The sequence below is a fragment of the Larimichthys crocea genome, chromosome VII (genome assembly GCF_000972845.2).
Source record: "Larimichthys crocea isolate SSNF chromosome VII, L_crocea_2.0, whole genome shotgun sequence".
Lineage (NCBI taxonomy): Eukaryota > Metazoa > Chordata > Actinopteri > Sciaenidae > Larimichthys > Larimichthys crocea.
The window spans coordinates 1269767-1284333 of NC_040017.1; the positions used below are offsets into that span (position 1 = coordinate 1269767).

Genomic DNA, 14567 nt, shown 5'->3' on the forward strand with positions numbered 1-14567 from the left:
CCCATCCCTTCATCCCTCGAACCCTCTAACCCTTTCTTTCCCTAAACCCTCCCCCAGCATCCCACCCACGCTTCCCGATCGTCACTTGTAATAAACATGTTCAAACTCCATCCGTACGGGCGTGGTCCTTGTTAGTGAAATACACAGGTGATTAGGGCGTGACAAACATAAAGCGGGAAACTGGGAGACTGGAGCAGGTGGAGCAGGGACTGGATGTGACACTTTTTGAACACCAATTTCTGAGATAGTTCTGGGTAACTAACCATCTTCTGCAGTCAGGTTCAATACCATAGCAGAAAGAAAATACTATTTATTGTTCATCCTCTTCTACTTGTATCCAGCGCCGGTCCTGGCCATATTTGCGCCCATATTGCCCATAGCTAAGACCGGCCCTGCTTGTATCTTAGTAACTGCTACTACTACTACTAGTATCAAAAATGTGTATCTGATATCAGAAAGTCATATAAACCTTATAGCAGATAAAAGATAAATACAGAGGAGAGAACAGTGATCAGCAGTGATCAGTGGAAAAACAGAATTGAACCTAAGACCAGTTTGAAGTGGGACACCTCATTTTATTCTGCATGATTTTCATTTAAAGTGTGAACTGTTGGTGCATGTTTACAGAAAGAGACATGGAAATACACAAGTTACATACAAGTGTCTTTATTAAAAATCATTTTAAAATATACTGGAATCAGTAACGACGTAAGGACAGAACACTCATCGCTCTTCAAGCTGCAAAACAAAGAAAAGAGCTGTTTGTGTAATTTGTAATTTTCTACATGCCAGCGATTCTGAAAAACTTTTTGTGACTGGGGTTAAATGTTTTAGGTGTTTCAGCCATTAAAGACTTTTGTAAGAAAGGTAGTACTTTTCATAGATTGTTACCTGCAACACAAGGGAAACTGTATTCTGTCTCAGCCTGGTCACCTGAGAGGAAAAACAGAGCGATAGAAGAAGAGTAAGTATGTGTTTAACAGTCTAACACATTAAAAACACGTAGCACTTGGAATTACAATTATGATCACTGTCAGTTTCTTGTACAGCTCTACTAAGGAGCAGTTTGTCAGTGTGTCTTACTTGTCTGGTAGTAGTCATAGATCTTGACCACGGCTGGCTTCAGGTTCTGCACTGGGAGCTCCTGTATGAGCTCTAAGCTGTGGTTGATGGGTATGTCCTTTGGTAACTGTTGGAAGAAAAACAGATGAAGTGATCAGTAAGAAACCAAGAGAGCATCATCTGATGTTCCTCAATGTGAATTCCTCTCACCTCCCGTAGGTACACGAGGACATGATCTTCCTTTTGTTCAACGCGATCCACCAGCAGGTCACCTTTGAGCTGTGAAGAATCAAGAATCAGCTGGGTCGTTCAACAACAGAGGGAAAATATTCCATTTCCATTTAGGATTAAGTTACTGTAATAACTCACCCTCTTTAAAGACTCTGGGTCTGGGACAAATCCAGAGAGCATTTTGATGTCCAGGATCACCATGTTTGTGCTGGTCTCCTTCCCACTATATCTGAAATTCAACCATAGAAATGTGATGTTACTCACGCGTTCTTTGTAGTTCTACTGGTTGGAGAAATGGAGAGACACTTTTTAATATGAGCCATCAGAAAGACTTTGTCTACAGTGAAGATATGTTTGAGCTGAGTATTTACTGCAAAGTTGAAAACATTTCCCATCCACAGAAAGTGACTAAGTCCAGGCTGGTTGATACAAAGTATCATTTGTTCAGATTTTCCGTATTCTTCTGTCATTGCTGTAACATGGATCTAGTTGCTGATGATTACTTACACGGACTGCATCTTCAGAGAGAGTTTGGGTCTGTGAGATGTGTTAGTGCAGTTGGCCTCTGGTTTGACCTTCACACTGAAGCTTGTGACCTCAGTCGGAGTTGGGATGTTATAGTGAAGAGAAATCTGGGAAAGAGGTACACAAGGAAGGTTTAATGTTGATAAAAGTAATAGTAGTACTTATTCACAAGGCAGAGCTGCCTTCTGTCTGTCACACCGTGGTGAAGTCAAGCTGGGTTTTTTGTTCTGTCTCCATGTCTCGTCATTTCCTGTTTTATTTTGAAAGGTAACTCTCCTCTCGTTCCAGGTCATTTGCCCTTCCTCATGTGCCTCAGTCTGATTGTCTTCCCTGATTCCTGATAGTGTCCACCTGTTCCCCATTACCTCAATGTGTGCTTATAGTCTGCATCTCCCTTTGTCCTGTGCCACTGTGTCTTGTCCATAGTCAACAGCCACTCGTCATTTTGTCTAGTCACAGTCCGAGTATCTTTGTCACTGTTAGAGGGTTTTTTTGTTGGTCCTTCGCTGTTCTATTTTCATAGCCATCGAAGTTAGTGAGTTTAGTTTTTCATAGTCGAGTCCCTTTAGTAGGTGTTTTGTTTTTCTACCTTCATAGATTGGTTTTAGGTCATTCAAGTCACTTCCCTCTTAGTAGGAGATTGTTTTTGTTCCTGATTAGGGATGGAAATTATCGATTCATTCATTAATCGTTAGTTGATTGACCTTATCGGTCGATTAACAGTTAATTAATAAGCGTCTTTTTTCATAAGAACATATATTTCTCACGGTGTCTTTTAACATAAAGCAAAATATTGCTTATATACTGAATTAAAAAATGCATGTTATATTCCTCAACTAATTTTTTATTGTACCAGTGGGGATATGGTACAGATATGGCATTTAACCAAAATAAATTCTGCACAGAAAATTGAAATACATAAAAAAAAAAAATTGTGCACTGGCTCACCTGTTGCATGTGAAACATTAAGCAACATAAAATATTTTTTAAAGCTAAACAATATGGGCTTAGCCTACACAATATTAAGCCTATATAATTATCTGGTAAAGTACTTAGATGAAAAACTTGAAACATTAGCAGCAGCACTTATAATCTCCCTTGTTCTGAGAAAGGTCACAGTAAGATTACTACTACTTACAGTAACATGTAGTACTGAACACAGCTTCAATCATCCCTGAGGAAGGTGACAGTTAAATTGAAGGGCCTCTATTAAACAATTTCCCGCAGAAATGTTGAGAGTGACGAGTGTGCTGAGCATGTTTATTTACACACAGGAGCAGATAGCGATGAGCAGATAGCGATGACCCGCTAGCAATTAGCATTAGCATGTTAGCAATTAGCATGTATTCAATTCTTAGTGGCTAATGCTAATTGCTAGCGCGTCAACACGGCTGCATGCAGGTTTTGAAGGTGGTATCTTAGTGAACTTGTAGAGCTGCTGAACTTAAACGTAGCACCGCAGAGTTTACACTGAGCGTCTTTGTCATCATTACTTAGTTTGAAATGCTCCATACTTCACTCCGGGTCTGTCGCCGCGTTACGTTCAGGTACGTTCGCTGTGGCCTAGATTAAGCTATGGCGCCCTCAACTGGCGACACCATGAAATCTCACTGAAAAAAACTTCTGTGGAAAATGGCCCTAGATTCAGTTAACCTGATTAATTTAATTTAATCGATTAAATTTTTTTCGGCGATTAACCGATTAATCGATTAACTGTTTACATCCCTATTCCTGATTGTAGTTTTTTCCCTCCCCGGAGGCGTTTTTTGTTTAAGTGTTTTTATTTTCCCCCTTTAAGATGGTAGGATTTTCAGTTGTAGTTTTCGCAGCCAACCCTCTTTTCCGAGGCGCCTTCTGTTGAAAGTTCTCCTTTTGCAACAAAATAAAGCTTTTGGTCAGCTTTACCCTAACTCTGCGTCCGAGTCCTATCACTGAGTCCTAGGCCTGATAGTATGAGTATTATATAGAAACAGGAAGAGATGCAGTGACTACTGACCTGCACTGAAGCACATGCGGTACCCTTCACCTCCAGGCTGTGTTTTCCTGTCACATCCTTCAGCAGCTCCTCCTGGTAGAGCAGTTTGTTGTTCTGATTTACATCAAATGTCAGCTGGCTACTAGGAGACTGGACTGTCACTGTGCTGGAACCCTTCGGACTGAACACCAGAGTGGAGTAGAGAGCCAGAGCCTGAAGAGCCACCACTGTATCCTACAACACATCAAATAACTTAATATCCTTGAATTGATACAAATGGAAACTTTTACTTTTGTTTACAAATGCTTTCATATGTAAGATATGTCTGACAAAAGACAATTTCATTTAAACACAGGGCAGTATACTGTGTATTTGATTTGTAGTTAATAGGCTATAACACCACAGCTCTTCTTGATTTGGTTAAATCACCAAAATTAAAGAAGAATATTGTCCAGCTTTACGCTGTTTGGGCTGTACCTGTGTGGAGGAGAAGCCTCCATAATAGTTCTGCTGTCCTGTGAGCCATCTGACGATGCGGGTTGCGTAGCCCAGGTCTTCAGTAGTAGGAGAGGCACTGAGTTTGGCCAACATCACATAGGAGCTGATCTCCACAGACAGAAAGGCTGATGTTTCTGTTGCTGTCTGAGACCAGTGAAGCAAACCTCCTACAAACAGGCCAGCGGGCACAAAGTAAGCTACATTCACAGTCATGAAGCCAGAGTGACTTCCTCTGAGGATGACCCACCTTGGCTTATTGAAACTGTGTCTAGGTGCTGCAGAAGATGAGCACGGGTCTCCATGTCTCCTGCCAGGGTAAAGACGTACGCCATCAGAGCTGTGGTGTAGGTGTTGCTGAGGTCACTGATGGACTCTTTGAGGCAAGACAGGCTCTTCTTCACCACTGGAGCCTATAACAGATTAATAGAACACAATGCCCTAAATTACATAGTTAAAAGGCTGTTGTGGATTTTTACTTTTTGTGGCTTTAACTATTTTCACCACCATCTTGAAGTAAATGTGCTGTACTACAATTATAAAATGTCTGTTTGTTTACAATACAATGACTTTGATATTTAAACCTGATATGTGATATAGATTAAATGATTAAACTAAAGTAATATCAATATCTGCAAACTGGGAGAGAAAAGAATAAAAGAGGAATCAGGGCAGAACAATAATGTACCTTTTTGTTCTTACCGTCTGTGTAAAAAGCAGTTTACAGTTCAGAAAGCATGAGCTATTTGTACTGCAAGGAGTCAAACTTACAGACACATTCATCTCCAAGAAGGCAGCAGTGATGTAAGCACTGAGAGTCACTTCATCGGACACACCACCCTGTAGCGAGGAAGCATCATACAGACATGATCATCACTGTACCTCCAACACCTTCTTTCTTTTCTTTTCATTTTTGGTTGTGAAACCAAATCAAGGAATGTAAGACAGACCTTACAACTTTAATATGCTTTAACATACAAACAAGTCATTATTTTCTAAAAAAAAAAACAAACCGCTACACTGATGCCGTGACCCGGATTAGAAAAAAACAAACTGTGATCTGTTCGTCGCCATGGTGAACAACATGGTAAACCAAAGTTGGACGCCTGTGAGCAGAGGTGGGTGTCGAAACTGGCCCCGTATGAGTTTGACAGGTACGCCTCTGCTGATCCGGAGGATGGAGGATCCTTTGACAGTTCCCTGACTGGTGAGACGGTGGATGAGTCTGTGATAGGTGCTGAACATGATGGTTCAACTGTTCTCCCCTGGCAGTGGACCTGAAGACAGGACTGTCTGTTGGATTTCCCAACTCCCAATCTCCACGGGAGATCAGTCGACTAATGTGGACGGTGTGGAGGGGCATGACCAGCCAGGATCTGACACACCTGGCCAAATGGATCCTGACAGTCAAGATGAAGATGGACTTGATGGTTCCGAGGAGATCAGATCTGTCAAACTGATCCAGTCTGACCCTTGTGGCTCTGCTGTTGATGCTGACTGTTTTTGGTGACTTACCTGATCTCAACCTGCTGCCTCTGTCTTCTTGTTGACTTGCTGCCTTCTGACTGGCTCTGTTATTGCATCAGAGGCAGGACGAAACCTTTTCTCTGACAGTCTGCTGAGACTACGGACTAGGTATGGAGGGTTGTGAGACCATGTGTTGATCCTTCTGCCAGATGTGACGGCCTTCTTCTGTGAAATACACAACGCAACGAGAGAGAGTACAAAGCCGCTACACTGGCACAGGACAAAGGGAGACACAGACTATAAGCACACATGGAGATAATGGGGAACAGGTGGACACTATCAGGAATCAGGGAAGACAATCAGACTGAGGCACATGAGGAAGGGCAAGTGACCTGGAGCGAGAGGAGAGTTACTTTTCAAAATAAAACAGGAAATGACACACAAAACATGGAGACAGGACAAAAAAAAAAACTTGACATACCGTGTGACACATACATCTCCACAAACAATACAACACTCATATATCAAATAGGAGTTTTAAGAAAAGGTCAGTTATAAATAAGAAAGTGTTATCAGCATAAAATGAAACATGCTCAAAAGCAACATTTGCCTTTAAAGCAATGAAGTCAAATGCTCCATGCCAGGGCACAAGAAGAAGAGACAGACGGCAGCTCTGCCTTGTGAATAAGTACTACTATTACTTTTATCAACATTAAACCTTCCTTGTGTACCTCTTTCCCAGATTTCTCTTCACTATAACATCCCAACTCCGACTGATGGTCACAAGCTTCATTGTGAAGGTCAAACCAGAGGCCAACTGCCTAAACACATCTCACAGACCCAAACTCTCTCTGAAGATGCAGTCCGTGTAAGTAATCATCAGCAACTAGATCCATGTTACAGCAATGACAGAAGAATACTGAAAACTGAACAAATGATACTTTGTATCAACCAGCCTGGACTAGTCACTTTCTGTGGAGGGAAAGTGTTTTCAACTTTGCAGTAAATCTACTGTAGACAAAGCCTTTCTGATGGCTCATATTAAAAAGTGTCTCTCCATACAACCAGTAGAACTACAAAGAACGCGTAACACACATTTATGGTTGAATTTCAGATATAGTGGGAAGGAGACCAGCACAAACAGGGTGATCCTGGACATCAAAATGCTCTCTGGATTTGTCCCAAACCCAGAGTCTTTGAAGAGGGTGAGTTATTACAGTAACTTAATCCTAAATGGAAATGGAATATTTCCCTCTGTTGTGTACGACCCAGCTGATTCTTGATTCTTCACAGCTCAAAGGTGCCCTGCTGGTGGATCGCGTTGAACAAAAGGAAGATCATGTCCTCTGTACCTACGGGGGTGAGAGGAATTCACATTGAGGAACATCGATGATGCTCTCTTGGTTTCTTACTGATCACGTCATCTGTTTTTCTTCCAACAGTTACAAAGACATACCCATCAACCAAAGCATAGAGCCTTAACAGGAGCTCCCAGTCAGAACCTGAAGCCAGCCGTGGTCAAGATCTATGACTACTACCAGACAAGTAAGACACACTGACAAACGGCTCCTAGTAGAGCTGTACAAGAAACTACAGAGATCATAATTGTAATTTCAAGTGCTACGTGTTTTTAATGTGTAGACGGTTAACACATACTTACTCTTCTTCATCGCTCTGTTTTTCCTCTCAGGTGACCAGGCGTGAGACAGAATACACTTTCCCTTGTGTTGCAGGTAACAATCTATGAAAAGTACTACCTTTCTTACAAAAGTCTTTAATGGCTGAAACACCTAAAACATTTAACCCTAGTCACAAAGATTTTCAGAATCGCTGGCATGTAGAAAATTACAAATTACACAAACAGCCTCTTTCTTTGTTTTGCAGCTTGAAGAGTGATGAGTGTTCGTCCTCACGTCGTTACTGATTCCAGTATATTTTAAAATTAATTAATTAAAGACACTTGTATGTAACTTGTGAATTTCCATGTCTCTTCTGTAAACATGCACCAACAGTTCACATTTAAATGAAATTCATGCACAATAAAATGAGGTGTCATCTTCAAACTGGTATAGGTTAAATTCTGTTTTTCCACTGATCACTGCTGATCACTGTTCTCCCTTTGTAATATCTTTTATCTGCTATAGCATACCCTCGTGAAAGATGGTTATAGACCGAACTGGATGTTTTCAATATTTATTCAGCTCCGTAAACCAACTTGAGATCTAATAAAACAAAGAGAACAAAAACAATCACCGTTTTCCACTAATCACCAATTTCCGTTTCATCTTAAGCAATAACAGTGGGCAAAAGTTAATATAATTTACCGACACAATCAAATTAATTAAACACAAACCATGTGCCTCCTCGGGGGTTGCTAAAACACACTCTTGTTTTCCTTGTTTTCCTTTTTTTACCATAAACTTTTACCGTTCTTTTCCGATGGCTTGTTCGTCTCATAGCAACACAACGCCGGAAATAGAAAAAGGTGCCCTTCAAAATAAAATGTCACTATATAAAAACGGAATGAAATTACGTTCAAAACGTTCAAATATATATATAAAAAAGAATTCATTTTCAACACAAATCATTACATTTATACAAATGGTTTGCTACTCTCCCACCAAATTATGAGTGTTTTATATTAAGAGACATGGACTATGAATTTTCTCAATAAGAATGTCCTGGTCCTTATGTAGCCAAAAGCTTAAGAGCTTCAACCAGCAGAACGAACTTCTGCACCTGGCATTCCAATATGGAGGGTTTAGCAAGACGCTCACCTTCCTTACTCAGTCCCTTATCTCCTTATTTTTACTCTCCTCACAAGGCCATCCTTACTACTGACAGTCTCTATGACTCTTGCGAGTCTCCATTCACCTCTGGGTGACAGTTCATCTTTGTCCATCACTATATCACCGACCATTAGATTTATCCTTGGTGTGTGCCACTGCTGCCTTGTGGTGATGTTGTGTAGATACTCCCGTTTTCCACCTACTCCAGAACTGTTCTGCTAGAAACGGTATGTACCAGGATGAAGCATTGGTGTGGAGGTGCGGCCTGAGAATGGTGACAAGAAGTAGTCACTCAGAATGCTTTGACAGTCTTTATCTGGGCGTTACCATACACCCCTGCATGACTGGAAATGGGGTGCATTCATGACAAGTCACACTGTTTTTTGTGACAGAAAGTGTTCAGTCTCTGCAAGTCAAGCTCTTGTAAAGCTGTTTGAATTAATTCTTAGCACCCACAAATATAGTGCCTTGATCACACTGGATTTGACAGACTGCACCGTGAACAGCAATGAAGCATCGCAGGGCGTTGATGAAGGTGTCGTGGACATATCTCTAACATTTCGATGTGAATGGCTCGTGAGCAAAAGCAGGTAAAGAGTAGGCCATATTGTTTGTGCTGTTTTCTTCCCTGTGTAGTCGTGAAAGGACCAAAGCAATCCATCCCACAATATGTGAGGGGGGGGGGCTTCTCTTTAATTTAATCAGAGCATCAGGTTGGTTCGCAGAGCATCAGGTTGGTTCACATTTTACAGCCTTACAGCCAGCTAAGGGGGTGGTGTTTAGCTTGTTTGGTAGAGCAGCCGCCCCATGTACTAAAGCTCAGTCCTTGCGCGGAAAGCCAGGGTTCGAATCCAGACCTGTGGCTGTTTCCTGCATGTGCATTCCCCATCTGTCTCTCTCCCCCACATTTCTGTCACTCTTCAGCTGTCTCTAAAAAATTAGCTTGGTGTGTGTTTTTATTCCTTAAGGGGGCTGGAACAACAATCCCTCTGCCGACCAGTTCCAGGGCATCTTCCAGCATCTGATGGTCTGGTGTGGTGTCTCAACAAGTGGGCTAGGCAACGTGACGGCCCAGGATAACACGGTGTCTCTGTCTGCTGTCGAGATGTCCTCTGCCGAAACTGCAGAAGAACTCCTCCCCCGTCTGTTAACTACTTGCAGCCCTCGTGTGTGACCACAGCTACCTCCTATGCACTTTGGTGGTCTTGTGGACAATGCTCTGGTCTACATTGCAGGGTTTGGCTAGTCAGGTTCTAAAAAAAATTTTCTTGCGACATGTGCTGTGCCATCCTGGTGACAGACAGCGTACACCTTTTACATGAATGAGAGCTACCACCTACTTGTGCTCGAAAATAATGATGGGCTGATGATTCCATCAGAAGGCACAGTCCAAGGTGGTGAGAGCAGCATTGGCCAGGTCCGCTCAGGACAAGCTCCTAAGGTGTCAGTGGTCATGCATGTGGTCTGTGAGGAGATTGGCAGAGATTGTGTTTTTTTTTTGCTCGGAACATGCTGAAACACACAATCTGGCATTGACAACCACCATTCTTACCTACTGAAACTAGTGGTGTCTGGTTCCCCTCAAAATTAGGGCTGCACCACATTGTAAAACTTAACTCACTCAAATACCAGAGTATCAGCACAAGAAAGAAACTGTGCAAAACAGTTTTCTTTCAGGGGTTTTAGCTCCAATTCATAAAAGGCTTGTAAATACTCTTCTGAATAGTTTTCTGGGGGGAATGTTTTAGTTGTCTTCCTTGAATATTTCAAAGTTCTGCCACTTAACCCTCTGGTATTTCAAAGAACCTGTTTAGTTTGAATATTTGGAATCAATCAAATAACTTTATTCATAGAGATGATGATACCCATCGAGGGTGGTGTGTCCTCTGTGTCCTGCAGCATGCAAGAAAGTCTGAGTCCTCAGAGGAGCCACTCAAAAATGTCTGTCTGTCTGTCACGTCTGACGTTTGACAAACAAACCTTGTGAAAATTGCTTGACAATTGAGCCATTTATGATGACTTTTATTGTGTAGAAACACCATTTCTCTATAGTAATGCACTGTAGGAGCGAGTGGCCCTGCGAGTGGCGGCAGCAGTCAATGCGCGTCTATGTATATATGTCTATGCCAGCAGGTACCAAACAGCTGATTCTTCTTCTTTTATCTAATGTCGGACAGCAATGAGCATTACCACCTACTGTGCTGGAGAGTGGGCTGAAGTTGCCTAATTCCACTAGTGGACGCAGCCTGATTAATCTGCGCTATTTTTCTTAATCATGTTATTTTCTCTGTAATTAGTTAATTAAAATGAACACGTTATTTTTGACAGCCTACATTCACATTGTTGTCCTCAAGGTGTGCTCTTGTCCCGTCCCTTTGAGGACAGCAATGCACAAATATTGGCCAGATGTGGTGAGTGTTGCAGTTGAGTGTGTTGGAAACCTGTTTATCCATTATTTCAGGAAGACACACAGTCCACATGTATGTTTGCTAGAAAATGGTGTACTCGAATAATCACTGTTTAAAACAAACATCCCACCAGTTTTAAAGGTCACTGTTGCAGAACTCAGAGGTCACAGAAGCCTCTCCAACAGACAGACCACTTTCCTACGGGAACAGAGCTACAGGCCTAGGATGTTTAAACAGCAGAGTTGAGTTGTATTTTCAGATTTTATAAAAGCCCAGCCAGGATTACAGCAACAACTGTTGTGATTACATGTGGCACCAGGGGAAAGGATTTTCATCTAGTGCCAAAGTTTTGGTTTACCTTTATTATTTAAACCCGAAGAAACACCTCTTGAAGTGTTAACATCAATTCAAAACTTTTACCGAATTAGTCGTGGACAAATCTCAATGAAGACACAAAACATGGAATAAAATAAATGAAATTGTAGATTTGACAATAATTTCACAGTTTAATTTAAATTCTGATTCATGCCAACCATCTGAATGTCGGATTTGCCTTTGTCTAACGCTGTAAATGATTGACTTAAAGGATACCCAGAAAGAGAGAGTGTATTTGTGTCATATGGTGAAAGGACAAAAGATTAGTAGCAGAGTTTATTTAACAGCTGCTGACTCTGAGGCTATCTCGTCCAGTCCATGGTCTCCTGGGATCCACATGTGGACATGGACACTTTGGTGGTGCTTCTTGAGTTGGAATGTCTGTGGGTCAAGCAGTAGCAGACCGTAATTGTTTTTACCTGTGCTGTCAACAGAATAATAATAATGTGTGTCGGTGCATTTACATTGACTTATGAGACTTTATGATGGCATTAACTTCTAGGTTAAAGTTTCTTCCATTTTAGATCCAGTGAGGTGCTGCTGTGTGTCTGTGTTTGTCTGTAGGCAGTACATGGTAGCCATTCCTGCGATTCTTGAAGCTGGAGCTGAGACCAAATCGGTGCAAGTCTCCTGCAGCCCACGAGGACATTGGTCATGACTGTCACTTTGATGTCTCAAGATGAGAACACAACCCTCCTCAAAAGACGTCCAGTGAAGATTTCACACCTGTGTTCCATTTAAGGTCAGTTTTAGCCATTTTTCAGTCAGAGTTGTTAATGGTTCTCTTGGTGTCTACAAACAATCTTTCTGTCACAGGTTCCTTAGTGCAGAAGGAAGTGGGTGCAGAAGTTTTGAAGTGGACGTACGAGGCGATACTTTCACTCAACGAAGTCAGAGAGTCATGATCAGAGTCTATAACCACTGACATTCATCCAAACTGATAAACCAATCTACCTGCCGCGGACAACAGGTAACCTTCAAATATGGTCACCATAGGTAGACAGGTTGTCCCCTATGCAAAACATTTGTGAACATCTATAAGTAACTAGAAACCGGTAAAATTACTGTTTATAGATAAATATGTATCTTTGCTTTCTAAAAATGTTTTTTTGCTAAATGCTTCACATGTATAGATACAGTGTCAGCTCTGACTAACAACATGACACATGATATTTCAGTAAGCTGGCAGTTGTAAAGCTAGCCTAGACTGCACAAATTTAGCTCTTGCAGGTAGTGAGATATAAATTGTGCATGTGTCAGAACAGACAGTACAAATGAAAAGCCCAATGATGCATTATTCTAACCTTATCTAAGTTAAAGGTTGATAGTAATGATGTAATTTGTTAGTCGACTGTTTAACAGTGAAAGCTTCATGAAAACCTTTCTCACATTTCTTTCAGTGTACTTCAGAGTCATCACAATGGACACAAAGTTCAGACCTGTCAAATCAGTGGTGAGTGTTTTGGACTGTCTTTTAGATCTCATTAGAGGTGTCCTGAGCTGATCCAAAGATAGGTCTGATTTAATGGATCACAAAATTAAACAACAGCAGCAGCTGTTAAATTTGTGAGTAAACTGTAATGAATGTTAGTATTCAAAATAAAAGGGTTTATGTGATCTCTGCAGCTGGTGTTAGAAGAGCTCAGCCAAAGTACACAAACTATGTTACACACTGTACAAACTTTGGTCTTTCCATAATCCCAACAACTTTAACAATGTGCAGACTCTTCACTCCAGCTGATCTCTTCATGACAATTTCAGCGTTATAATACAGTTTTGAAAAGTCAGGAACTTCAGATTAGAACTCTGGATTAAGTGTTTCTGTATGGAACTCTGGAGTACTGTGTCAGACTCAGTGGTTATGTCTGTTCTTCAGTGTGTCAGAAACATTTTAATCAATATTAGTGACATTTGGTTAAACTACTGTTGACAACTAATATTAAAGCACTCAGGTGTGGAATCAGGAGTCCTAATTACTTATAAACTACATATTAGTGACAACACAATATACATATCATGTAGTGGAGTCAGTTACATAATAAACTCACTGAAATGGGTGATTGACATAGCGGTTGTTTAATCAGAGTTGTGTTTCTAATCAAGTGTGCTGCTGGTGAAGCTCTGGGTCATGGTACAAGCCAGTGCCCAATTAGGTAACCTTGTATGTACGGATGCTGCAATAGATCTGTCAAACTGGAACTCTAGTTTCTCATTTTGTAACATCTGTTGCAGAAATTTTGAAGTGATAATTGCCATAAAAAAACAATATACGATGACAGATCTGTGGAAAATCTTTTTTCCTGTTTCACGTATCAAGCGGTGTTGACAGCTCATCAACAATTCTGATTTGTTTTTTTTGAGCACTGCATTAGGACACTGGTGTGAGATACAACAGAAACTAACTACAAATTGCACTTTCTTCGTTTTTTTTTTTTGCAGTCCGATATCATTGACGATTGAGGTAAGGGGTTATCGATGAAATCAGCAAATTAACCTTAATGACACACAGAGTCTAAGCTCTGTGTGAGGTCAAACATTTTAGTGTAGAAGCCTACAACTAGCTACCCCATATCATAATGTTAACTACGTGTGATTTGCATGATTTCACAATCATTTTGTACAGTGTTTAATTTATTGGATTTATTTTACAAAATTAAAAACAACGTTTCAAAAATGATGTATTGGAATGTATGGAATGTATTTCTGTTTGGCATGCACATGTTCTCTCTCTCATATTTGCTGTCAGTGTTGAAATTCCACTTCAATTTAACAGGATTCTGACTGTCTCTTTGGCAAAACAGGATATGGACAGTGGTTGAATGAAACATACCAATGGTAAATATGCAGCTGTCTACTCACGTTGAACTCTTGAGCCCGTGAGGGAAGCTACCAGGTTATTGTGTCGATTGGTGAAGGTAAACGTATCAATAGCTTCAAGGTGGAGAAATATGGTAAATTATGGTTAATTTTTTGATACATCATTTCAATCCACTGTCTGAATGAAGCAAGAAGGCAACATCATTGTTTGTCCGCAAGTTTTGCCCAAATTTGATGTAACGATAAATTCAGCTGATGAAGCATGTATTGAGGCAGGAAGAAATCAAGCTGAAGTATGTTGCAAAGTAACGTAAAAGACCTTTCTCATTGACTGCATACATCTAAGTCACGAACATAGTTCCAGTTGGGGTGAGTGAATGTCTCCTTTTCAACAACACGATGTTCTATTGTCCCATCTAGAAG

At 40.9% G+C, this 14567-nt stretch overlaps 2 protein-coding genes and 1 long non-coding RNA gene across 3 annotated transcripts; 2 read left to right on the forward strand and 1 right to left on the reverse strand.

The window, feature by feature from the left end:
- Positions 1-650: 650 nt before the first annotated feature.
- LOC113746159 (murinoglobulin-2-like) lies at positions 651-5167 on the reverse strand. The gene is made up of 10 exons (XM_027280859.1): positions 5060-5167; positions 4539-4701; positions 4271-4458; positions 3815-4027; positions 1801-1925; positions 1432-1522; positions 1273-1341; positions 1084-1189; positions 892-933; positions 651-738 (listed from the first exon to the last, which is right to left on the reverse strand). The coding sequence occupies exons 1-10, from the start codon at positions 5069-5071 to the stop codon at positions 734-736; spliced, it is 1014 nt and encodes a 337-aa protein (XP_027136660.1). The 5' UTR covers positions 5072-5167; the 3' UTR covers positions 651-733.
- A 668-nt stretch (positions 5168-5835) lies between these two features.
- LOC113746035 (ovostatin-like) lies at positions 5836-7135 on the forward strand. The gene is made up of 4 exons (XM_027280274.1): positions 5836-5923; positions 6498-6623; positions 6870-6960; positions 7049-7135. Exons 2-4 carry the CDS (start codon positions 6532-6534, stop codon positions 7133-7135), a joined length of 270 nt encoding a protein of 89 aa, XP_027136075.1. The 5' UTR covers positions 5836-5923; positions 6498-6531.
- Positions 7136-7222: 87 nt separating this feature from the next.
- On the forward strand, positions 7223-7758 carry LOC113746162 (uncharacterized). The gene is made up of 3 exons (XR_003462643.1): positions 7223-7300; positions 7446-7488; positions 7640-7758. It is a non-coding gene; the product is annotated as an uncharacterized LOC113746162 (long non-coding RNA).
- The last annotated feature ends 6809 nt before the right edge of the window (positions 7759-14567 follow it).

Bases quoted from the DNA above. Each gene is read 5' to 3' on its own strand.
- LOC113746159 (XM_027280859.1), bottom strand. The intron at 4,459-4,538 runs GTGGGTCATCCT...GCCTGTTTGTAG, and splicing joins CACAGTTTCAATAAGCCAAG to GAGGTTTGCTTCACTGGTCT. The intron at 4,028-4,270 runs GTACAGCCCAAA...GATGTGTTGTAG, and splicing joins GAGGCTTCTCCTCCACACAG to GATACAGTGGTGGCTCTTCA.
- LOC113746035 (XM_027280274.1), top strand. From the start codon at position 6,532: ATGGTCACAAGCTTCATTGTGAAGGTCAAACCAGAGGCCAACTGCCTA. The intron at 6,624-6,869 runs GTAAGTAATCAT...GTTGAATTTCAG, and splicing joins TCTCTGAAGATGCAGTCCGT to ATATAGTGGGAAGGAGACCA. The intron at 6,961-7,048 runs GTGAGTTATTAC...GATTCTTCACAG, and splicing joins ACCCAGAGTCTTTGAAGAGG to CTCAAAGGTGCCCTGCTGGT.